The sequence below is a fragment of the Mustelus asterias genome, chromosome 1, assembly GCF_964213995.1.
Source record: "Mustelus asterias chromosome 1, sMusAst1.hap1.1, whole genome shotgun sequence".
Taxonomy (NCBI): Eukaryota; Metazoa; Chordata; class Chondrichthyes; order Carcharhiniformes; family Triakidae; genus Mustelus; species Mustelus asterias.
In genome coordinates this window covers 166,024,543-166,049,439 of record NC_135801.1, presented here as the reverse complement: position 1 = coordinate 166,049,439, position 24,897 = coordinate 166,024,543, and the positions used below count along the sequence as shown (strand labels likewise).

General features: G+C 44.8%; 1 protein-coding gene and 4 non-coding genes across 6 annotated transcripts; all 5 read right to left on the bottom strand.

The window, feature by feature from the left end:
* Positions 1-12,568: 12,568 nt before the first annotated feature.
* rpl17 (ribosomal protein L17) lies at positions 12,569-20,743 on the bottom strand. Of its 2 annotated transcripts, none has more exons than XM_078222281.1 (7): positions 20,719-20,743; positions 19,759-19,808; positions 19,638-19,678; positions 17,049-17,183; positions 16,371-16,469; positions 13,366-13,557; positions 12,569-12,670 (listed from the first exon to the last, which is right to left on the bottom strand). In XM_078222281.1, exons 2-7 carry the CDS (start codon positions 19,796-19,798, stop codon positions 12,623-12,625), a joined length of 555 nt encoding a protein of 184 aa, XP_078078407.1. In that variant the 5' UTR covers positions 19,799-19,808; positions 20,719-20,743; the 3' UTR covers positions 12,569-12,622. The 2 variants fall into 2 exon arrangements, with proteins under 2 accessions (XP_078078407.1, XP_078078418.1); XM_078222292.1 differs by having other exon boundaries at positions 20,303-20,722.
* Positions 12,907-12,978, bottom strand: LOC144501753 (small nucleolar RNA SNORD58). The gene has a single exon (XR_013499190.1). It is a non-coding gene; the product is annotated as a small nucleolar RNA SNORD58 (small nucleolar RNA).
* LOC144501758 (small nucleolar RNA SNORD58) lies at positions 16,126-16,189 on the bottom strand. The gene has a single exon (XR_013499191.1). It is a non-coding gene; the product is annotated as a small nucleolar RNA SNORD58 (small nucleolar RNA).
* LOC144501750 (small nucleolar RNA SNORD58) lies at positions 16,727-16,792 on the bottom strand. Its single transcript, XR_013499189.1, has one exon. It is a non-coding gene; the product is annotated as a small nucleolar RNA SNORD58 (small nucleolar RNA).
* Positions 19,994-20,059, bottom strand: LOC144501745 (small nucleolar RNA SNORD58). Its single transcript, XR_013499187.1, has one exon. It is a non-coding gene; the product is annotated as a small nucleolar RNA SNORD58 (small nucleolar RNA).
* Positions 20,744-24,897: the final 4,154 nt, after the last annotated feature.

Genomic DNA, 24,897 nt, shown 5'->3' with positions numbered 1-24,897 from the left:
GGCTCATGTAGATCAGGCCCAGGACAGGGTGGTTTGGTCGCTCGCCCTGTCTTGTCAGCCTGGGTCTGAAATGTCTCAACTTGTTGAGACTCTGAATTGGATTTGATTTGATTGAATTGGAAAAGTATTTTAAAAAATTGGGAAGGAGTGAGTGAGTTCATAAAATCATAGAATCCCTACAGGTTTCTAGTTCGACCAAGGAGCGGCACAGGCTTGGAGGGCCAAAGGGCCTGTTTCCTGTGCTGTACTGTTCTTTGTTCTTTGTATATTTGGTAGCACAAGCTTTCGGATTGTCGCTCCTTCTTCAGGTGAGTGAGGAGTTGTGTTCACAAATAGCATATATAGACACAAACTCAATTTGCAAGATAATGGTTGGAATGCGAGTCATTACAGGTAATCAAGTCTTAAAGGTGCAGACAATGTGAGTGGAGAGAGGGTTAAGCACAGGTTAAAGAGATGTGTAAAAGGATGAGATGTGAAGGCATAGGACCCTTAAAAGGTGAAGGGGGAAAAGTTTGTGCGGAACCGTTAGAAATGGCGGAGGTGCTTAATGAATACTTTACCTCGGTATTCACGGTGGAAAGGGATCTGGGTGGTTGTACTGCTGGATTGCGGAGGACAGAAAGGATCGAGCATGTGGACATAAAGAAAGAGGATGTGTTGGAACTATTGAATGGCATCAAGGTTGGTAAGTCGCCGGGACCGGATGGGATGTACCCCAGGTTACTGTGGGAGGCGAGGGAGGAGATTGCGGAGCCTTTGGCGATGATCTTTGCATCGTCGATGGAGACGGGAGAGGTTCCGGAGGATTGGAGGATTGCGGATGTGGTCCCTATATTCAAGAAAGGGAACAGGGACAGCCCGGGAAATTACCGACCGGTGAGTCTAACCTCAGTGGTTGGTAAGTTGATGGAGAGGATCCTGAGAGACAGGATTTATGATCATCTAGAGAAGTTTAGTATGATCAAAAGTAGTCAGCACGGCTTTGTCAGGGGCAGGTCGTGCCTTACGAGCCTGGTTGAGTTCTTTGAAAATGTGACCAAGCACATTGACGAAGGAAGAGCGGTGGATGTGGTCTATATGGACTTCAGCAAAGCGTTCGATAAGGTCCCCCATGCAAGACTTCTTGAGAAAGTGAGAGGGCATGGGATCCAAGGGGCTGTTGCCTTGTGGATCCAGAACTGGCTTGCCTGCAGAAGGCAGAGAGTGGCTGTGGAGGGGTCTTTCTCTGCATGGAGGTCAGTGACCAGTGGAGTGCCCCAGGGATCTGTTCTGGACCCTTGCTGTTTGTCATTTTCATAAATGACCTGGATGAGGAAGTGGAGGGATGGGTTGGTAAGTTTGCTGACGACACCAAGGTAGGTGGTGTTGTGGATAGTTTGGAGGGATGTCAGAAGTTGCAGCGAGACATAGATAGAATGCAAGACTGGGCGGAGAAGTGGCAGATGGACTTCAACCCGGATAAGTGTGTAGTGATCCATTTTGGCAGATCCAATGGGATGGAGCAGCAGTATAAAATGAAGGGTACCATTCTTAGCAGTGTAGAGGATCAGAAGGACCTTGGGGTCCGGGTCCATAGGACTCTTAAATCGGCCTCGCAGGTGGAGGATGCGGTCAAGAAGGCGTATGGCGTACTAGCCTTCATTAATCGAGGGATTGAGTTTAGGAGTCGGGAGATAATGCTGCAGCTTTATAGGACCCTGGTTAGACCCCACTTGGAGTACTGCGCGCAGTTCTGGTCACCTCATTACAGGAAAGATGTTGAAGCCATTGAAAGGGTGCAGAGGAGATTTACAAGGATGTTGCCTGGATTGGGGGGCATGCCTTATGAGGATAGGTTGAGGGAGCTTGGTCTCTTCTCCCTGGAGAGACGAAGGATGAGAGGTGACCTGATAGAGGTTTACAAGATGTTGAGGGGTCTGGATAGGGTGGACTCTCAGAGGCTATTTCCAAGGGCTGAAATGGTTGCTACGAGAGGACACAGGTTTAAGGTGCTGGGGGGTAGGTACAGGGGGGATGTCAGGGGTAAGTTTTTCACTCAGAGGGTGGTGGGTGAGTGGAATCGGCTGACGTCGGTGGTGGTGGAGGCAAACTCGTTGGGGTCTTTTAAGAGACTTCTGGATGAGTACATGGGATTTAATGGGATTGAGGGCTATAGATAGGCCTAGAGGTGGGGATGTGATCGGCGCAACTTGTGGGCCGAAGGGCCTGTTTGTGCTGTGGCTTTCTATGTTCTATGTTCTATGTCTCCAGCCAGGACAGTTAGTGAGATTTTGCAAGCCCAGGCAAGTCATGGGGGTTACAGATAGTGTGACATGACCCAAGATCCTGGTTGAGGCCGTCCTCATGTGTGCGGAACTTGGCTATCAGTTTCTGCTCAGCGATTCTGCGTTGTCATGTGTCGTGAAGGGTGCCTTGGAGAACGCTTACCCAAAGATCAGAGGCTGAATGCCCGTGACTGCTGAAATGTTCCCCGACAGGAAGAGAACACTCCTGCCTGGTGATTGTTGAGCGGTGTTCATTCATCTGTTGTCGTAGCATATGCATGGTCTCCCCAATGTAACATGCCTCGGGACATCCTTTCCTGCAGCGTATCAAGTAGACAACGTTGGCCGAGTCGCAAGAGTATGTACCGTGTACCTGGTGGATGGTGTTCTCATGTGAGATGATGGTATCCGTGTCGATGATCCGGCACGTCTTGCAGAGGTTGCTGTGGCAGGGTTGTGTGGTGTCGTGGTCACTGTTCTCCTGAAGGCTGGGTAGTTTGCTGCAGACAATGGTCTGCTTGAGGTTGTGCGGTTGTTTGAAGGCAAGAAGTGGGGGTGTGGGGATGGCCTTGGCGAGATGTTCGTCTTCATCGATGACATGTTGAAGGCTCCGGAGAAGATGTGGTAGCTTCTCTGCTCCGGGGAAGTACTAGATGACGAAGGGTACTCTGTCACCTGTGTCCCGTGTTTGTCTTCTGAGGAGGTCATTGCTGCAATGTTCCAGTGAAGCTCAATGCAAACTGGAGGAACAACATCTCAACGTCTGGCACTTTACAACCTTCCGGTCTCAACATCGAATTCAACAACTTCAGATGATTTGCTCTACCCCACCTGGGCCCCCTTTGTTTTCATTCTATTTTATTTAATATTTTACTTTCTCTACCTTTTATTTCTTTATTGTCTTTCTTCATTTTTCTTCCCCCCCTCCACTCTTTCCTCCTACTTTATCCCCCTTCCCGTACCTTTTTCCCCCCGCTTCCCCTTTTCTACGTTCTACCTCTATCCCATCTTTCCCCCCCTCCCCCAACATCTCCATCTGTCACAGTTTACAGCTTCTCTGCCGTTTGGCCACTCACACCCTTTATTCTCTCTGTGGACAGCTATTAGCAGTCTTTTCCCCTGGTTTCCTATGGCTATGACTCATCTTTCATTCCCTCCCCCTGCAGTATAAATATCTCCCACTTTCTATGCCTTTTAGCTTTGACAAAGGGTCATCTGGACTCGAAACGTCAGCTCTTTTCTCTCCTTACAGATGTTGCCAGACCTGCTGAGATTTTCCAGCGTTTTCTCTTTTGACTCCATATATTTACTCTAGCTAGTCCCCCTGACACTAAGGGCAATTTAGCAAGGCCAATCCAGTTAACCCGCACATCTTTGGACCGTGGGAGGAAACTGGAGCACCGGAGGAAACCCACATAGGCACAGGGAGAAGGTGAAAACTCCACACAGACAGAGACCCCAGCTGAACTTTGAACTGGGGTTCCCGCACTCTGAGGCAGCACTGCTAACCACTGTGCCACAATTTCCCATGGTGAGGGGAATTAAGTAAGTTGAGAGGAAGCGAATTGTGGAGGAGTGAGTGATTGGGGGAGAGGAAGTGAATGAGTTGGGAGAATGTGTGGAGGAGGAGTGATTTGAGGGGAATTGAGTGAGTTAAGAAGGAGGTGAGTGGGTTGGGGTGAGAAGAGAGGGAGGGGGTGAGTTGAGGGGAATTGAGGAGGAGGAGGGGAAGTGAATTAGGGAGAAGGAGTGAATTGGGGAGGTATGAGTTGAGGTAGAGGTGAGTTGGTTGAGGGGCAGTAAATGAGTAGAAGGGGAGAGTGGTGTGAGTGTGCTGCTGGGATAGGGATGGCAGGGTAGAAGGAATGAACTGAGGTGGGTCAGGTTGAGAATGTCATTGAGGTTTCACGCTAACTGCACGAATTTCAAGAACCAAGAAGTCCCAAAGTGAAATTTCTAGGCCACAGCGAGGGGAAACCATTCTCACCATCTCTCAACACCGTCCTAACCCACAGATTAATCGTTTCCCAAAGGCTCAATTCTCCATCTCACCATAGCCTCAATCTCACCTGGAATATTGTATGCAGTTTTGGTCTCTTTATCTGAGGAAGGATGTTCTTGCTATAGAGGGTGCAGAGAGGGTTTACCATACCGATTCCTGGGATAAAAGCAACATACTGTGAATGTTGGAATCTGAAACAAAAACAGAAAATGCTAGAAAATCTCAGCGGGTCTGGCAGCATCTGTGGAGAGAGAATAGAGCCAACATTTCGAGTCTGGATGACCCTTCGTCAGACCTGCTGAAATTGTCCAGCATTTTCTGATTCCTGAGATGGTGGGACTGACGTGAGGAGGGATTGAGTCAGTTAGAAATGTATTCACTGGAGTTTAAAAGAGTGAGGGGAGATCTTGCAGAAATCTGTAAAATTCTAACAGGACTAGGCAGGGTAAATGCACAAAGGATGTTCCTGATGATGGGGGAGTCCAGAACCAGGGATCATGGTCTAAGAATATGGGGTGAACCTTTTAGGACTGAGATGAGAAATTTCTTCATCCAGAGAGTGGTGAATCTGTGGAATTCACTACTGTAGAAAGCAATTGAGGACAAAACATTGTATGTTTTCAAGAAGGAGTTAGATATAGCACTGGGGGTGAAGAGGATCCAAGGATATGTGGGGAAGGCAGAATCAGGCTGTTGATTTGGATAATCAGCCATGATCATAATCGAAGGGCCAAATGGCCTCCTCCTGCTTCTATTTTCTATGTTAAAACTGCTAGATCAAATTTACTGCTGTATTAGATTTACAGCTCTATCAGGAGATTGGCTAAGACTTTCCACAAAGCCTCTCTATTTACTGTGTCAAAGACCATTGTCAGGTCAACAAAGGCACAGTAGAGTCCCATCTGTTGTTTGCAGCATTACTAATGTAATATATTGGATAGAATTCCATCTGAAACCAATACAGCATGGAATCGTAGAATCCGACAGTGCAGAAAGAGGCCATTCGGCCCATCGAGTCTGCACCGACCACAATCCTACCCAGGCCCTATCCCCGTAACCCTATGCATTTATCCTAGCTGGTTCCCCTGACACTAAGGGGCAATTTAGCATGGCCAATCCACCAAACCTGCACACCTTTGGACTGTGGGAGGAAACGGGAGCTTGTATTCTCTTTATTCTATTCACTGTATTCTCTTGAAATTCTCTTGTATTTGCCGTAGGGTGAAGATCATAGAATATCTACAATGCAGAAGAAGGCCATTCGGCCCATTGAGCCTGCACTGAGTACAATCCCACACAGGCCCTATCCCCATATCCCCACGTATTTACCCTGCTAATCTCTCTGACATTAAGGGGCAATTTAGCATGGCCAATCAGCTTAACCCGTACATCTTTGGATTGTGGGAGGAAACCGGAGCAGCCGGAGGAAACCCATGCAGACATAGAAACCAGAAGCAGGAGGAGGCCATTCGGCCCTTTGAGACTGCTTCATGGCTGATCATCAAATTCAATCTCATAGAATCCCGACAGTGCAGAAGGAGGTCATTCAGCCCATCAAGTATGCACCAAACACAATCCCACCCAGGGCTTATTCCCGTAACCCCATATACTTATCCTGCTAATCCTCCTCACACTAGGGTCAATATAGCATAGCCAATCAACCTAACCTGCACATCTTTCAATTATGGGAGGAAACCAGAGCACCCGGAGGAAACCCACGCAGACACCCATTCTCATGGTGAGAATATGCAAGCTCACACAGTGACCCGAGGCTGGAATTGAACCCGGGCCCTTGACACTGTGAGACAGCAATGCAAACCATTGTGCCACTGTGTCTCTCCCTGTCCTGAACCCACATCAACTTTTCTGGTAGTATACACTCTGCTATGTGGCTTGTGAATCTTAAGCAGCTATCACATGCAGTGAGATTCCTCTGTACCGGCACAGAGATTTTTGTTCTTTTCCTTTGTACAGGTGAATAACCTTGGCACCCTTGAACTCTTGAGGAATGGTTTGTTGATCTCATGTCCTGTGGTATAACTGTGGTCTTTCAGATTTGTAAATTTCTCCAAGGACCTTGTCTGAGCTTGGCACTTAGCTCGAGCTGATGGCTTTGTTAGTCTCCACAACAGAATGTTGGTGGTCCAGGTTTTCATATTTGGGCCAATCTATTGCTATCCCATTTACAGTGGATGGCCTATTAAGTGCAGCCCTAAAGCACTTAGCCCAATGCTCCTGATGTTGTTTCTTAGCAGCAGATATTTCTTTGTTTCCCAGCTATGATCCAAACGCTGCATTTTTCTCCTGTTTCTTAATTAGATCATCGCTTTTAGCAAACCAATCTCAGTAGTTTTTTTCCTGTGTTCCCAGGACATCATAGGCAGTTTCTCGAACTGTTGATTTGAAGACTAATCAGTTCAACACCATCACTTGGGTTTTCTTCAGAGGACAGCCATTCCTCAAGTTTGAGCCTGAACTGCTTTCAGCACTCTGGATGCCAGTGTCTATATACCTGGCTTTCTTGAGGATCTAGTGCATGTTGGTCTTATTTTTGATGAAATGGTAAATTTTATCTTGGAGTGTAGCATCCTGTGGTCCATAGCACATTCTGCTCCCTAATAACCCTGGGGATCATAACATATTTTATGTTACTCTGCCAGGTGATGATAAGTCTGATCAGTCTGATGCCAGTTTAGATCTCAGGTGCAAGAAAGTGTTTTGTACTTTGCCTTCTGTTTGAAGATGGTGTTGGTGATTGACATATTCCAACAGGTGCAAAGACTCAGGAACAGCATGCCATTGCTGTTGCATTTCCCCACATCTTCCCACTCCAAGCCTCATAGTAAACTCCTAACCTTGTACTGAAGTCACCCATTACAATGAGGGCGTTTTTGCAATAATTCTGTTCAGATCTTCATAGAATTTGTCCTTGATGTCTTCAGCACCAGTCACTGTTGGAGCTCATGCACTGATGATGGTCTCATATCTTTTCACATGAGGTAAGCGTAGAGTCATTAGGTGATTGTTCATGCCCCTAGGGAGAGTATCTAGACTTTTGCAATGTCAGACTTGACATTATGTGGAGATGCCGGCGTTGGACTGGGGTAAACACAGTAAGAAGTTTAACAACACCAGGTTAAAGTCCAACAGGTTTATTTGGTAGCAAAAGCCACACAAGCTTTCGGAGCTGCAAGCCCCTTCTTCAGGTGAGTGGGAATTCTGTTCACAAACAGAGCATATAAAGACACAAACTCAATTTACATGAATAATGGTTGGAATGCGAATACTTACAACTAATCAAGTCTTTAAGAAACAAAACAGCATGAGTGGAGAGAGCATCAAGACAGGCTAAAAAGATGTGTATTGTCTCCAGACAAGACAGCCAGTGAAACTCTGTGGGGGTTACAAATAGTGGGACATGAACCCAATATCCCGGTTGAGGCTGTCCTCGTGTGTGCGGAACTTGGCTATCAGTTTCTGCTCAGCGACTCTGCGCCGTCGTGTGTCGCGAAGGCCGCCTTGGAGAACGCTTACCCGAATATCAGAGGCCGAATGCCCGTGACCGCTGAAGTGCTCCCCAACAGGAAGAGAACAATCTTGCCTGGTGATTGTCGAGCGGTGTTCATTCATCCGTTGTCGCAGCGTCTGCATAGTTTCCCCAATGTACCATGCCTCGGGACATCCTTTCTTGCAGCGTATCAGGTCGACAACGTTGGCCGAGTTGCAAGAGTATGTACCGTGTACCTGGTGGATGGTGTTCTCACGTGAGATGATGGCATCTGTGTCGATGATCCGTCACGTCTTGCAGAGGTTGCTGTGGCAGGGTTGTGTGGTGTCATGGTCACTGTTCTCCTGAAGGCTGGGTAGTTTGCTGCGGACAATGGTCTGTTTGAGGTTGCGCGGTTGTTTGAAGGCAAGAAGTGGGGGTGTGGAGCCTTCAACATGTCATTGATGAAGACGAACATCTCGCCAAGGCCATCCCCACACCCCCACTGCCAGACTTGACATTGTCAGCCAACACCTACCTCTTGCCTCTCACTCTTTAGCTTGCCTATTCAGAAGAATGTTTTGCCTGCTGATGGCTCTGTTGGCTGACCCTCCTCTGCTTGGCGGCTTTTGCTTAAAGCAGCCTGTCAGTATTGTATTGTGATAAGTATCCATCAACCAGAACAGGGATCGGGAACAGTCAAGATGGTCAGTGATGTGGTCAACTGCAGCACCTTCTGCGCCCATGCTGATGAATTTTACAGCTTTCCACAGAGCTGTGCTGTGATGCTTTCAATATCAGGAATCCCACTTCCTCTGCTACATCCATTAAGGCAGCTTTATTCGTGCACTTGAGAAAGGGTAGAGTTCCCTCTCATGTGAACACCAGCCCACATGTTACCCTCACGTGATTTGGCCTGCAAACTGACAGTTACCGGGGTTTGGCCACTGTCATGCACAAAGAGCTACATGGAGCCACTGACAAGAGATCCTTGGGTCACTGTGTGGAGTTTGCACATTCTCCCCGTGTCTGCGTGGGGTTCCTCCAGGTGCTCCGGTTTCCTCCCGCAGTCCAAAGATGTGTGGGTTAGGTTGATTGGCAATGGAATTTGGAGATGGGTTTTGATCGGATAATGGTGTTGAAGGCTGAGCTGTAGTCAATAAATAGGGAATGACAAGTGTCCTTGTAATTCAAGTGTTCCAGGGTTGATTGTAGGGTCAGGGAGGTATCTGCTGTTGATTGTAGGGTCAGGGAGGTAACCTGTTGCGGCAATAGGCATACTGTAGTGAATCCGTGCAGTCTGGGAGACTGGATTTGATTTGCGCCATGACTAACCTTTAACTACCTGAAGAGAAAAACCTTGCAAGCTTTGAATGGCCTCCTGTACTGTAACTATGCTACAATTCATGTACAGATAACAAACTACTTCAAAGCTGGATGGATAACTGGCCTTTTGATACTCACCCAGCTCACACCAATGGCTCCATGTAACTACCTGTTCATGGCAGTGGCCACAACCTGCTGTTGGCTTGTAGGTCAAATCACTTGAAGGTAGCATGTGGGTGGGCTGGTGTTCACATGGGGGAAAATGCCCATTTCCAACCACCCTTTTTTTCTAGTGCACAGATCAGGCTTACCTGTGTTTCAATTTAGAAACAAATTCACAACACTGGAGTGACATTTTATCTAATTTTCTTTGAACACAGGAATGATGTATCTAATGCGGCTATGCTATGTGTGCATGACCTTTGCAATGGATCTCAGGTAGCTGCATGGCTGTGTTTACATTTATATAGCATCTTTAGTGTCATAAAAATATCCTAAGGTGTCTCACAGCATTATAAAAACATGACACCAAGCCACATGTCAGATGATCAAAGAGGTAGGTTGAAGCAATATCTTAAGTAGGTATGCACAAGGTACCAGAATGAGATGAGATCAGATGAGGGTTGTGGGGCCGGAGATTACAGAAACAGGGAGTATGAGGCCATAGAAGGATTTGAAATCAAAGGTGAAAATTATAAAATGAAGATTGCTTGACCAGGCCAATATAGTCAGTGAGCACAGGGGTAATAGGCGAGCAGGACTTGGTATAAGATGCAGGAAGCCAAGTCTGGATGACCTCAAGTTTACACTGGATATAAAGTGGAGACCAGCCAGGAGTACATCAGAATAATCAAGTCTGAAACTATCAAAGGCATGAATGAAGAAACATTTCTGTCCATTGGCCAAGAGGTATCCAGTATAATTCCATCTTCCAGTTCTGCCTGCAATCCTGTAATACATAGAATCCCTACAGTGCAGGAGGCCATTCGGCCTATCAAGTCTGCACTGACCACAATCCCACCCAGCCCCTATTCCTGTAGCCTCACATATTTGTGGAGTTTGCACATTCTCCTCGTGTCTGCGTGGGTTTCCTCCGGGTGCTCCGGTTTCCTCCCACAGTCCAAAGATGTGCGGGTTAGGTTGATTGGCCAGGTTAAAAATTGCCCCTTAGAGTCCTGGGATGTGTAGGTTAGAGGGATTAGCGGGTAAATATGTGGGGGTAGGGCTTGTGGTCGGTGCAGACTCGATGGGCCGAATGGCCTCCTTCTGCACTGTAGGATTTCTATTCTATGATCTATTTACCCTGCTAGTCCCCCCAAGACTGAGGCGCAATTTAACATGGCCAATCAACCTGACTCGCACATCTTTGGAGTGTGGGAGGAAACCGGAGCACCCAGAGGAAACCCACGCAGACATGGGGAGAACGTGCAAACTCCACAGTGACCCAAGCCAGGAATCAAACAAGGGTCCCTGGCACTGTGAGGCAGCAGTGCTAACCACTGTGCTGTCCAAGTATATCCAAGTGCTTTTCAAATGAAAGTTTGTCTCTGCCATCTTCCAGCAGTGAGGTTCAGAACTCCACTACCCTCTGGGTGGAAAACATGATTAAACCTCTACTTCTTCCAAGATTAATCATAGTCCACAAGGTACCATAGGCATGTTTCTACAGGAGAGACAAATAGTTATATAGCTTGAGGGGGAACCACCCATTCAAGCATGGGGCAAGGCAAGGAGGCAGGCCTGAATGAATTACCACTGCGTTTTACTGTAAAGCTACATCCTCTGAATATTTAGAGTGGGTAGGAAGAACCTGTTTAGCCCAATTTTATACACCTCAGGTGAAGTGCTTCAATCACATCTATTCCATAGAAAATAAACCCAGTTTATTAAATTCCAAATACCCTGGTATCTTCGTCAGTGATTAGCACTGCTGCCTCTCAGTGCCAGGGTCAGTGTAGAGCTTACACGTTCTCCCCATGTCACATGGGTTTCCTCCCAGTCTGAGATGTGCTGGTTAGGTGCATTGGCTATGCTAAATTCTCCAAGTGTAACCGACTAGGGGAGTGTTTATTGCAGTGTTAACGTAAGCCCACTTGTGACGTTAATAAACTATAAACCTATGCTAATGTAATCACATCCTTCTTTTAAATATATTTTCAACAATTGAGTTTAGAAATCAGGAGATAATGCTGCAGCTGTATAGGACCCTGGTCAGTAGTGCCCAGTTCTGGTCGTCTTATTACAGAAAGGATGTGGAAGCCATAGAACGGGTGCAGAGGAGATTTACGAGGATGTTGCTGGGATTAAGTGGTATGCCTTATGAGGATAGATTGAGGGAGCTCGGTCTATTTTCCTTGGAGAGGCGAAGGATGAGAGGTGACCTGATAGAGGTGTATAAGATGTTGAGAGGTATTGATAGAGGGGATTCTCAGAGGCTTTTACCCAGGGCTGAAATGGTTGTCACGAGAAGTCACAGGTTTAGGGTGCTGGGGAGTAGGTATAGAGATGTTAGGGGTTACGTTTTTCACTCAGAGGGTGGTGGGTGCGTGGAATCGGCTGCCGGTAGTGGAAGCAGATTCGTTTGAGTCTTTTAAGAGACTTTTGGATAGGTTCATGGAGGTTAGTAAGATAGAGGGTTATAGATGAGCCTAGAAGGTAAGGAAATTGTTCAGCGCAACTTGTGGGCCGAAGGGCCCATTTGTGCTGTAGCTTTTCTATGTTCTAACTGTACACAGCATTTAAGTGGCAAGACAAAGTTCTGAAAATTAGTGGCCGGAACATTTTTCTGTGACAAAGACCAATATAATTATCGCATTTATTGTGTGATCTGTAGTGAAATTCAAATTCTTTGGAGGCCATCAGGGGAGGCAATGTAGTGATATTGTCACTGGACCAGTAATTCAGGGTAATGCTCTGGAACCCCATGGCACATGGTAAAATTTCAATCCAATAAAAGCAAGTATTTAAAACTCCAATGATGACCATGAAACCCATCTAGTTCGCTTATGTCCTTTAGGGAAGGAAATCTGCCACCCTCACCTGGTCTGTGACTCCAAATCCACAGCAATCTGGTTGACTTTTAAATGGCCACTCAGTTTAAGGGAAATTAATGCTGGGTCCAGCTAACACAACCATATCCCATTAATTAAAAACTGGGTAGTATACTCATACTCAGCAGGTCCTGAAGCTCCTGTGGGGAGAAACCAAGTTGTGGTCTCAAATTGGACAGGACTCTTCTGCAGAATGTTTTCAGCATGTTTATTTCCGTTCCACTTTATATCTACTGTTTGCAGCCTGGACCCTTTAGTAAAGGCTGGTCTCCCTTATATCCCACTGAAATAAAACAGATTAGCATCCACCTTTCTGGAAGCCTTTGAACTTTCACATAGAATCCCTTCCCTGCTATTTTGGTGCCAGGGACAGATTGGAAACGTGTTTCAGAAGGCAGTCAACAGAGACTGAACAAAAACTAGTCAAGTTCCAACAGAGTTTTCAAATAGTTTATTGTATGTACAGAAGTTCCTGTAGAATAACCAAGATTTAATCCCGTGCCATAAGCTTTTGCTTCTTCAGCTTCTTCTGGGAAACCTAAAAAAAGAAAATGGATTTCATCACTGCTGTGTCACCATGGAAAATTTTAAAAAATCACCAAGCTACTCAAAGCAAACCAACACAAGGACCTATAAATTACCCAAATAAGGTTGGTAACACAAAAGTGCTCGTTTTACTCTGAAGCAACCCATTTGGGTTGTACACTGTGAACACCAAGATGCTGAATTTACCAAGTGAAAAGCTGTACTGAGTAGGAAATGGAGCTGAATGTAGTCGCTCAGATTATAATTGGTTTGTTTTCAAGGTTAATATCCAAAGGTGTCCTAAGTTTGTCATCATTGCAACCACACATTTCAGCAACTACAATATGGGACATTGTACTATTACTCAGTGAGCATCTAACTTGGAACCATCAAGCAGCAGACAGCTACTTGAAGGCTGCTCGGTAAAATACAAAATCCTCATACTAGTTTAAAAATACAAACAATTTTGATGTGAATTGTGTTGGAAATATTCAGTACTTCTGATGAAAGCTCATTGATCTGAAACCTCTACAGATGTTATGACCTGCAGAGTATTTCCAGCATTTTGTTTTTAATTCAGATCATTGGCACCTGCAGTGCCTTACTTTTGTATTTTTGATGTGAATTCAGAAGATGAAAGAATGCAAATACTCAAAAAGAACCCAGTCATTTGACATCTCAAATCAGTGGGAGGAAATAAGAGATCACCTTCTTCTTCTGAACAACCTCCTCCTCTGGTTTTGGAACAATCTGCTCCTTCTCAGTGAGGATCATCTCAATGTGGCATGGTGAGCTCATGTATGGGTTGATACGACCATGGGCACGGTAGGTCCGCCGACGCATCTTGGGTGCCTTGTTCACTTGAATGTGCTCGATCACCAAGGAATCCACATCCAGACCCTTAAAGTAAAAGAGTAAATATTCAAAATAAATACAATATTTTTACCCACACCCAATGTGAACATTCCAGTGGTCAAATTTCCTAACTCAGTCTAAACTCATCTCTTGCTCACTTGCTTCTAATTCACAAATCTTCAGCAATTGCAGTGTTAAGAGTATCTACCATATTGGTACTGCATCAATATTGTACTACAAATAAGCACATGATAAACATCACAACAGTCAGCTACTTTCTAGCTTAAATGATCAGCATCTATTTTAGTTTGTGTATTGAGGTGTGGGGAGACATGTGCATGTATTTTTACACAAATTACAGTAAAGGACATGTAAAATGTGCGTAGTTGCATTTCTCTGTTAGGAAGGTTTACTTCCCGGTTCTGATTACCGATTAAAGGAACTTACAAAAAGCGTTTACCAGCGCCTCATAACAGACTCGTGAAGTTATAGCTCATAGAATAAAAGGGACAGTAGTAAGATAGGCACAGATTTAGCCGGATGACAGGAATAGTAGGTTTTTTTGTGCCGGAGGAAAGTCTGTAGCGGAATTCCCCAGGGGGTTAGCATTGTCTCTTGCTTTTTCTGATACACATACAGTAATAACCTCAGTGTACACGGCACAATTTTAAAGTTTGCAAATGATACAAAACTTGGAAGCATTATGAACCAAGGATAGGACACAACTTTAAAGGACAGACAAGTTGTTGGATTGGGCAGAGGTCGCAGATGAAGTTCAATGCAGTGAAGTAATTCATTTTGGTAGGAAGGGCAAATCTTAGAATATTTAAAACAAAGGGCACAACTCCAGAAGAGGCGCAGAAGCACCTGTGTGCCTACGTAAAGGAAGGTGACAGGATAGGCTGAGGGGGCAGTTAATAAAGCTCACAGCTTCATTATTCTTGTATTCTCTGCCACTATCCAGAATATCAGTCACTAGTTTTGCCTCAGCTAGAAATATTGCATTCAGCTCTGGGTACCGCACTCCTGAAAGACAGGGTACAGAAAAGATTCACAATGCATGGGGTTATGGGGATAGGGCCTGGATGGGATTGTGCTCGGTGCAGACTCGATGGGCCGAATGACCTCCTTCTGCACTGTATGATTCTATGATTCCAAGGATGAGGCACTTTGGTTACGAAGCTAGACTGGAGAAGTTAGGACTGTTTTCCTTGAGAGAGGAGGGCAAACAGATTTGAAGGTTTTTAAAATCACCAGGGCCTGGACAGACTCTCACTCAAAGCTGGTGCGGACAAAATGAGCACAATGACCTCCTTTTGTGCCATGACAATTTTCCGATTCCTTGGCCTGATGCAGACATTGAAATACAAACCCTTACTTTATTTTGCTTTCATTACACAATAGAAGCTAGCAGCAAGAGGAAGGTTTGTACAACAGCTTTTCCCAAATAGGGCAAAAATTACAATCCACATTATTGTGTTCTTAAACTGACATCACACAGCAGCAAGATCTGGTGGATGTTTGCAGCTGCAGTAACATTCAAGAACTTCAACACTAGGAGAAAGCACTGTAATTTCTCAGCACATTATTATTCCCTTGCCTGAGCACATACCCTTCCCACGACAGGTGCACTTTGGCTGCAGTGCACACTATTGACATAATACACTACATCACTTTGGAGGAAATAATAGCAAATTGGATTATCTAAATGGAAAAAAATTACAACATGCTACTGTGCAAAGGGACCTGGGGGTCCTTGTGCATGAGACGCAAAAACCCAGTCTGCAGGTGCAACAGGTGATCAAGAAGGCAAATGGGATGTTGGCCTTTATCACAAGGGGGATAGAATATAAAAGCAGAGATGTCTTGCTGCATCTGTACAGGGCATTGGTGAGGCCGCAGCTGGAATACTATGTGCAGTTTTGGTCCCCTTATTTGCGGAAGGATATATTGGCCTTGGAGGGAGTGCAGAGAAGGTTCACCAGGTTGATACCAGAGATGAGGGGTGTTGATTATGAGCAGAGACTGAGCAGATTGGGTTTGTACTCATTGGAATTTAGAAGGCTGAGGGGGATCTTATAGAGACCTATAAGATAATGAAGGGGCTGGATAGGGTAGAGGTGGAGAGATTCTTTCCACTTGAACTAGAGGGCACAGCCTCAAAATAAAGGGGGGTCAGTTTAGGACAGAGTTGAGGAGGAACTTCTTCTCTCAGAGGGTGGTGAACCTCTGGGATTCTCTGCCCACTGATGTGGTGAAGGCTACCTCGTTGAATATGTTTAAATCACGGATAGATGGATTCCTGATCGGTAAGGGAATTAGGGGTTATAGGGATCAGGCGGGTAAGTGGAACTGATCCACTTCAGATCAGCCATGATCTTATTGAATGGCGGGGCAGGCTCGAGGGGCTAGATGGCCTACTCCTGCTCCTATTTCTTGTGTTCTTATAATAAACTACAGCAGAGGCTGAGGACCCACTGTACGTTCCCAGGACATTAATGAATGCCTGACATGCCAATGACACTAAGAATGCATTTAAAACATGAGATAAAACTTTATATTGTGCAACGATGAAAAAGTGAGGCTGATTCAAGACATAGAAATAAAGGTGTGGTCACTCAAAATATATTATTTTCATGTACAATCCAAAGGTGTCCTAAGATTATCATCATCGTAACCACAACACATTTCAAAATGTCACATTAAAACAAAGATCCAATACTCCAGCTAACTGCACTCAATAATTCCAGAACTCTATGTTCAATTACACTCCCATAACACAACGTATTCCTTCTAGAGTTCCAGTAATGATTATAAATGCAATTTTTGAAAAAGATACTTTGACCAGTGCCACATACCTTGAGTTCAGCATTACTCTCTGCATTCTTTAGCATGTGCAGCAGAAACTCTGCGCTCTTTTTAGGCCACCGACCTTGTGTCCATTTCCAGGCCTTAGCCTTTACAACAAAAGCAAACATTATTTCATATATCATACCTCAAGCAAATGTAAAAGTATATCAGCTCTTGGTGGGGAAAACAGGATATCCAAATTGAATCACAATTGGGAACTATGTAGCATTGTTCTCAATCTAAAAACTAGCAACTACTTCAATGGAAAACCCAGCTACTCGATGTTTCTCAACAACCCTGTGCTCCCAGGAAACATGAATAAAACAATAGATTACTTTAATTCTCCCATAAAGCTGAAAATGTGGAAACTCAGATATTTAATTGTTTTCATGATTATTCCAAAGGTGTCCTAAGATGATCATCACTGCAACCACATTCTGGGAAGTCAGAAGTATAAAACATTGTTTTAAGCAAGGTTCCCCTGGTCCCTGACAAATTAAAATACAGGTAGATCAATTCAATTTTTATTAATGCAGTTTTCACTAAGCCTACGTATGATACAAACTTACTGAAATTTACACCCTACACGGAGGCAGAACATTTATGTTTAAAACAGCCCATTACAGGCTACTACAAAAGGCAACTCTATCATTTGCATGATCCACTTTCATAAGCTTCAAACTCACTTGTGCACACCTGCCAACTCCACCATTGTATCGGCGGAAAGGGACACACTGCCTCTTGATCACAACATCCTTCAGGAATTTGGTTGCTTTGCGGATGTGCATGCCTTTGATGGTCTGGGCAGTCTCACGAGTATTCTAGGAACAGAACATTTCCGGTTACAGATTAAACCAGTCACAACAATCAGATTCAGGACCTTAAAGCATTTTTCACAGACACCCCAAAGGTGTCCATGATATGGCAAAGCACTATTTGTTGTCCATCCTGTTGCCCAAAGGACACAATAAGCTTAAATTGTATAAGTTTATATATTAGTGTCACAAGAAGGCTTACATTAACACCGCAATGAAGTTACTGTGAAAATCTCCGAGTTGCCACGCTCTGGCACCTGTTCAGGTACACCGACGGAAAATTTAACATGGCCAATGCACCCAATCAGCAGGTCTTTCGGATTTGTGGAGGAAACCCACGCAGACATGGGGAGAATGTGCAGACTCCGCAGACAGGGGACCCAAGCCGGGAATGGAACCCAGGTCCCTGATGCTGTGAGGCAGCAGTGCTAACCAATGTGCCACCCTCAATCATTTGATGTGAAGTAGGCCAGAGTGATTAAGGGCAAAAGGTCCATTCCTTGAAGACAGCAAAATCTGTTTTATCACAAAAAGCAGTTTTATTCTTTCGTGGAATCCGAGTGTTGCTGATGAGGCTAGCACATGCTGCTTTCTACCCCACCCCTGAATTACTATTAAGAGTTGACAAGGTGAAAGCTACAGATAATTGTGTCATATTTTAAAATTCTAGTTTTTTACTGTACTGTTTGTTGCCAGCCAAACTATCAGATGCATTGAATTCAATTTCACCACAGTAGGACTTCAACTCAACATGCACAAACACATAGAACAGTACAGCACAGAACAGGCCCGTTGGCCCACGATGTTGTGCCGAGCTTTATCTGAAACCAAGATCAAGCTATCCCACTCCCTATCATTCTGGTGTGCTCCATGTGCCTATCCAATAACCGCTTAAATGTTCCTAAAGTGTCTGACTGCACTATCACTGCAGGCAGTCCATTCCACACCCCAACCACTCTCTGCGTAAAGAACCTACCTCTGATATCCTTCCTATATCTCCCACCACGAACCCTATAGTTGTGCCCCCTTGTAATAGCTCCATCCACCCGAGGAAATAGTCTTTGAACGTTCACTCTATCTATCTCCTTCATCATTTTATAAACCTCTATTAAGTCTCCCCTCAGCCTCCTCCGCTCCAGAGAGAACAGCCCTAGCTCCCTCAACCTTTCCTCATAAGACCTACCCTCCAAACCAGGCAGCATCCTGGTAAATCTCCTCTGCACTCTTTCCAGCGCTTCCACATCCTTCTTATAGTGAGGTGACCAGAACTGCACACAATATTCCAAATGTGGTCTCACCAAGGCCCTGTTCAGTTGCACCATAACCCCACGGCTCTTAAACTCCAACCCCCTGTTAATAAAAGCTAACACACTATAGGCCTTCTTCACAGCTCTATCCACTTGAGTGGCAAACTTTAGAGATCTGTGGATATGAACCCCAAGATCTCTCTGTTCCTCCACAGTCTTCAGAACCCTACCTTTGACCCTGTAATCCACATTTAAATTAGTCCTACCAAAATGAATCACCTCACATTTATCAGGGTTAAACTCCATTTGCCATTTTTCAGCCCAGCTTTGCATCCTATCTATGTCTCTTTGCAGCCTACAACAGCCCTCCACCTCATCCACATGAATTAGGAGGAAGAGGTTGATCTAACTCAACTTCCCGCCGACCCCCAATAACCTTTCATCCCTTGCTTGTCAAGGACCCATCTACTTCTGCCTCAATGAAATTCAAAGATCTTGAGGTTGGATGTACTATATAGTAAGCAAGCCAGCAAGATGCATCACTCAAGTTACTTCAGCAATGAAGAGTCTTCCTGGTCTGTACAGCATTATAACATTACAAAACACTATATAAAACATAGAATAGCCCTTATACATAATAAATCATCCCAAGGCACTTCACAGGAGTATGACAATGCAAAGATTTGACACTGAGCCACTTAATGAAACATTTAGATGAAGGCAATGGACCAAGTGCAGAAAATGGGATTAAAAGAGATAGGTGTTTGATGGCCAGAGTAGGCATGATGGGCTGAAAAGCTTCATTCTGTGCTGTAACACTCTATTACTCAAAAGAAAACATTCAGGGAGACAGGGCTTTGATCAAGTTTTTGGCTAAGTTTGAAGGATTGTCTCAATTTAGGGCAAAGAGGTAGAGGGGTTAGGAAGAACCTCCATGGTTTAGGCTTTCAGGAGCTGGAGACAAAACTACCCATGGTGGAGCTGCTGGGAGAGGCTCTGGAGAGATTTGAAAACAAGGAGAATTTTGTGATCACTGACAATGGAACAAACCATCAAACTACAAAGAGAGTATTTTGTTTTAAAATCCAGTCCACCCTTCCCTAAATTAAAGTTACCAATGTCTTGCCATTGACTTTATGTAGGGCAATATTATTCTGATTACACCTTTTACTTTATTAAGAAAGAGCTTTCACAGAATAGCATCAAAACTTACCTTGAAGTGTACTCGCAAGTTGGAACCCCTTGCCTTGCATGCTGCGGAAAATACAAAGAAAGGTAAACCAGCTGCAGACAGGCATTACCAGCTCACTAGCTAAGACTTAAAAAAAACTTACATTTGGTGGGGTTCTCTGGATCTAATGAATAGCGGACCATTTTCACAGAACTAGGAAGTAAGGCAAAGCAAAGTTCATTAAATAATACTCCCAGGTTAGAAATATTTTTTTAAATTCTAATGTAAAAGACTGATTTCTAGGCCCTACGTAATGCTTCTGAATTACTAACATAACCGTCACCAATTTGTAAAGTCTTAGCAGATGGGATCTGTAATTCTGCAAGGACTCACATGTGGAAGCTCAGAATAGAAAATATTTTCATGATCATTCCAAAGGTGTCCTAAGAATGTCATCATTGCCACCACATTGTTAAGTCTTATTTGAAGGTTGTCTTTTCGTAGAAAAACACATTTAATATATCCAGCCCAAAAAGTGTCTGTCACTCAATGAACCGGTAATCAAGAATATAATCAAACCGGATGGATATCTAAAGTAGATTTTAACCAGGATTTTAAGAAGTTCGCAACTGACGATTCACAATTCGTCAAGATAAACGCTGAAACAAATAATAAAGAATGGAAAAAGTAAAGCCTGTCAGCCCCACCGAGTCCATTCATTCAGATGCTGTTTGGATCAAAGCGGAAAGCTGGCAGCTTGAGGCCCACTGCAGCCGCTGCCGGCTCATATCCAGGATCGTCAACATAAACCCAGTAGCACCGACACGGAATAAAACCCAGAATCAAAAATGACAGAGCTCCAACATGAAGCCTGTTCACTGAGCCTCCGCCCGGGGCCCACCCTGGCAGCCATTTTGTAGCTCGGAACCTGCAGCTTTTTAAAACCAGTTTCATCTTTTATTTTAATAACGGATCCGAGTGGCAATATCGGGCAGATAAAGCTGCTTATCGAATTGTGAAACTATTCATAGTGAAGATGTGGTATCTGAAGTTCGGATGGCTGAGATGGGAATCGGATTGTTTAGCTGTCTTGGCCCCTGCACCATCTGTCCCGAACACTCACCTCCGGCCGCCAACACGGAAAGAGAGAACAAAGGCTCACGGGAACACAAATCACAGGGCTCATCTCGCGAGACTTCCCCATGCGGCAAACCGCCTCTCGCGAGACTTCCCCATCCTGGCAAATCCCTAAACAATGATGTGGAGATGCCGGGGTTGGACTGGGGTAAATACAGTAAGAGTTTTAACAACACCAGGTTAAAGTCCAACAGGTTTATTTGGTAGCAAATGTCATTAGCTTTCGGAGCGCTGCTCCTTCGTCAGATGGAGTGGAAATCTGCTCTCAAACAGGGCACAGAGACACAAAATCAAGTTACAGAATACTGATTAGAATGCGAATCTCTACAGCCAACCAGGTCTTAAAGATACAGACAATGTGGGTGGAGGGAGCATTAAGCACAGGTTAAAGAGATGTGTATTGTCTCCAGACAGGACAGCCAGTGAGATTCTGCAAGTCCAGGAGGCAAGCTGTGGGGGTTACTGATAGTGTGACATGAACCCAACATCCCGGTTTAGGCCGTCCTCATGTGTGCGGAACTTGGTTATCAGTTTCTGCTCAGCGACTCTGCGCTGTCGTGTGTCGTGAAGGCCGCCTTGGAGAACGCTTACCTGAAGATCAGAGACTGAATGCCCGTGACTGCTGAAGTGCTCCCCCACAGGAAGAGAACAGTCTTGCCTGGTGATTGTCGAGCGGCGTTCATTCATCCATTGTCGTAGCGTCTGCATGGTTTCCCCAATGTACCATGCCTCGGGACATCCTTTCCTGCAGCGTATCAGGTAGACAACGTTGGCCGAGTTGCAAGAGTAGGTACCGTGTACCAGGTAGATGGTGTTCTCACGTGAGATGATGGCATCCGTGTCGATGATCCGGCACGTCTTGCAGAGGTTGCTGTGGCAGGGTTGTGTGGTGTTGTGGTCATTGTTCTCCTGAAAGCTGGGTAGTTTGCTGCGGACAATGGTCTGTTTGAGGTTGCGTGGTTGTTTGAAGGCAAGAAGTGGGGGTGTGGGGATGGCCTTGACGAGATGTTCGTCTTCATCAATGACATGTTGAAGGCTCCGGAGGAGATACTGTAGCTTCTCCGCTCCGGGGAAGTACTGGACGACGAAGGGTACTCTGTCCACCGTGTCCCGTGTTTGACTTCTGAGGAGGTCGGTGAGGTTTTTCGATGTGGCGCGTCGGAACTGTTGATCGATGAGTCGAGCGCCATATCCTGTTCTTATGAGGGCATCTTTCAGCGTCTGGAGGTGTCTGTTGCGATCCTCCTCATCCGAGCAGATCCTGTGTATACAGAGAGCTTGTCCGTAGGGGATGGCTTATTTAACGTGTTTAGGGTGGAAGCTGGAGAAGTGGAGCATCCGAAAGCTAATGGTATTTGCTACCAAATAAACCTGTTGGACTTTAACCTGGTGTTGTTAAATCCCTAAATAATCCAGAAAGGTGGAGTGGTTACAGGGACCTTTCCCTACAGCTCTGCAAATATTTTCTAGCTGTCTTTGAAAGCTATGTTAAACTTGCCTCCACCAGACTAACTCATTCCATATCTTAACCACTTGCTGCAAGAAATGTTTGCCCATAGATAAAAGAAATTTGCCCATGTTGCTGTTGGTTCTTTTGCCATTCACTTTAATTGGTATCCTCTGGTGCTTGACCTTTCTGCCAATGAAAACTGCTTCTCCCTATTTACTGTGTTCAGAGCCCTCATGATTTTGAACATCTCTATCAAATCTCCTTAAATGTCTCCATCCTTAAAGAAGGCAGAGTCCAGCATGCAAGTCCCTAAGAAAATGCTGACCATTTGCATCATATTCGGCCACAAATGCTGAACACATAATACTTCCTGGGCTTGCCCTGAGGTTTCCACCATCATAGATTAGGGTAACTAGGTGTCCCAGTCTTCCATTAAATATCCCAGTGTTCTGACAATTCCCTCAAAATACTTCAAATTTCTTATAGGATCATTGAATCACTACAGTGCAGAAGAAGGCCATTCAGCCCATCGAGCCTGCACTGACAGCAATCCCACCCAGGCCCTATTCCCCATAATCTCATGTATTTACCCTGCTAATCTCCTGACACTAAGGGGCAATTTATCATAGCCAATCAACCTTACCCACACATCTTTGGACTGTGGGAGGAAACCTGAGCACCCGGAGGAAACCCACACAAACATGGAGAAAATGTGCAAACTCTATACAGTCACCCAAGGCTGGAATTGCCTCCGGGTCACTACTTTTCTGGCCCCAATGGTTCTGTTACTGATGACACCTTTGACTCGATCTAAAGAATAGGGTTCCCAACTCTAGCTGGACATATTCCACGAGATGTCATCACATGACCTCCCACCTTCAACTGCCCCACCACCCAGAATCTTGCCATTGGTTGCCTAACATGTCAAACATCATGGAGCCCCACCTTCCTGTATCTTTTCAATGTGCTTCTCACCTTAGACTTTGAAAATCTGGTTACCCTATCATTGATGCCAGTCTTCAGCCAATTCAATTATATTCATGTGACAACCAGAACTGGCCAAGTGCACTGAATAGAGCAAAAGTACAGACTCCCACAGCATGTCGGGTGTGGTTCTGAGGACATGTGCTCTTGAACGAGCTGCACAACTATCCAAGGTTTTTCCAGTATAGCTAAACCACTCTTAGCAACTCCTCAACGTGAAACTTTGCCCAGGCATCTCCTGTCCACCTGAAGCAAGACAAATTTAACATGGTCAATCACCACTTTATTATCCCTTCCCCAGAGGGATGGAATGTGTTGTCAACACAGCTGGAAAATACCACTTACCCATAACCTGCTCACTGATACTCAGTTTGGATGCTGCCAGAATCACTTGACTCCAAACCACATCAGAGGTAATGGATAATTAGATGGTTACTTATTAGGGATACTTTGAAACCATGCTAATCATCAACCTAATGTAGGTGATAATCATGTCATAATTAGAGGCTGTTTTAATACTGAGTAATATTACAGACTGTTGGCTTCAAAGTTTTCATCATTTGTATTTCTTTGTAAAAAGGACCTCAAACTAAGATGAAGAAAGATGTGCTGTCTCTCTGCATTTATTAATTTATTTTTTAAGATTATGGAACATAAACAAAAGCTACAGCCAGTTGCTGATCTGTTTTTCCTCTGTGGCTTCTATATTTAATTTAAAAAATCAATATATTACATGGAAATTTAGACAATAGGAGCAGGAGGAGACCATTCAGCTCTTTGAGCCTGCTGCACAATTCAGTATGACCATGGCTGATCCTCTATCTCAAAGCCATCCTCCCACTGTCTCCCCATACCCCTGATGCCTTGAGAATCTACATTATGACAGTGACTACACTCAAAAGTCTTTCACTGACTCTGCTTTGGGATATCCTCAGGTGGTGGGAGACACAATATAAATACAAGTCTATCTTCTTTCCAATAATGCAACATTCTATGATTGCAGGACAAGATGACTCAGAAATGGAGGAAGCCAATCTCATGTGGGCAGAGAACCAAATGCTTTTCGCCACATAAGTAGATCATACTGCATAAAGAAAGAGTGAGTAAGGTAAATTCAGTGCCCTGCCCCAGTCTGAAGACTGATAACATTCCTTTCCTGTTTTTCATCCTCAATAGCTCATTCATTCACTCGTCCTCACAGAGCTTATCATTTTTGGAACTGTTTACTATTTTGCTAAATAAAGCAGAGAAGTTATAGTGAGTCCCTGCCCCTCGCTGATTAGCCTTAGCCAGAATATTGTGGGCACCACACTTTAGGATGGATGTTGAGGGCATTTGGAGTGAGTGAAGGAGAGAGTTACCAGGATGGCGCCAGGAATAGGAGACTTCAGTTACCTGGAGAGACTGTAGAAACATAGAAAGTAGGAGCAGGAGTAGGCCATTCAACCTGTTGAGCCTACTCCACCATTCAATATGAGCATGGCTGATCCAACTGCCAGTTTCCAGATGCAATTTTACAACTCATCCACTTCATCCTGGACTACAATGTCTTCACCTTCAACAACCAGTTCTTCATCCAGACACACGGAACAGCCATGGGGACCAAATTCGCACCTCAATATGCCAACATCTTCATGCACAGGTTCGAACAAGACTTCTTCACCGCACAGGACCTTCAGCCGATGCTATACACGAGATACATCGATGACATTTTCTTCCTTTGGCGTCATG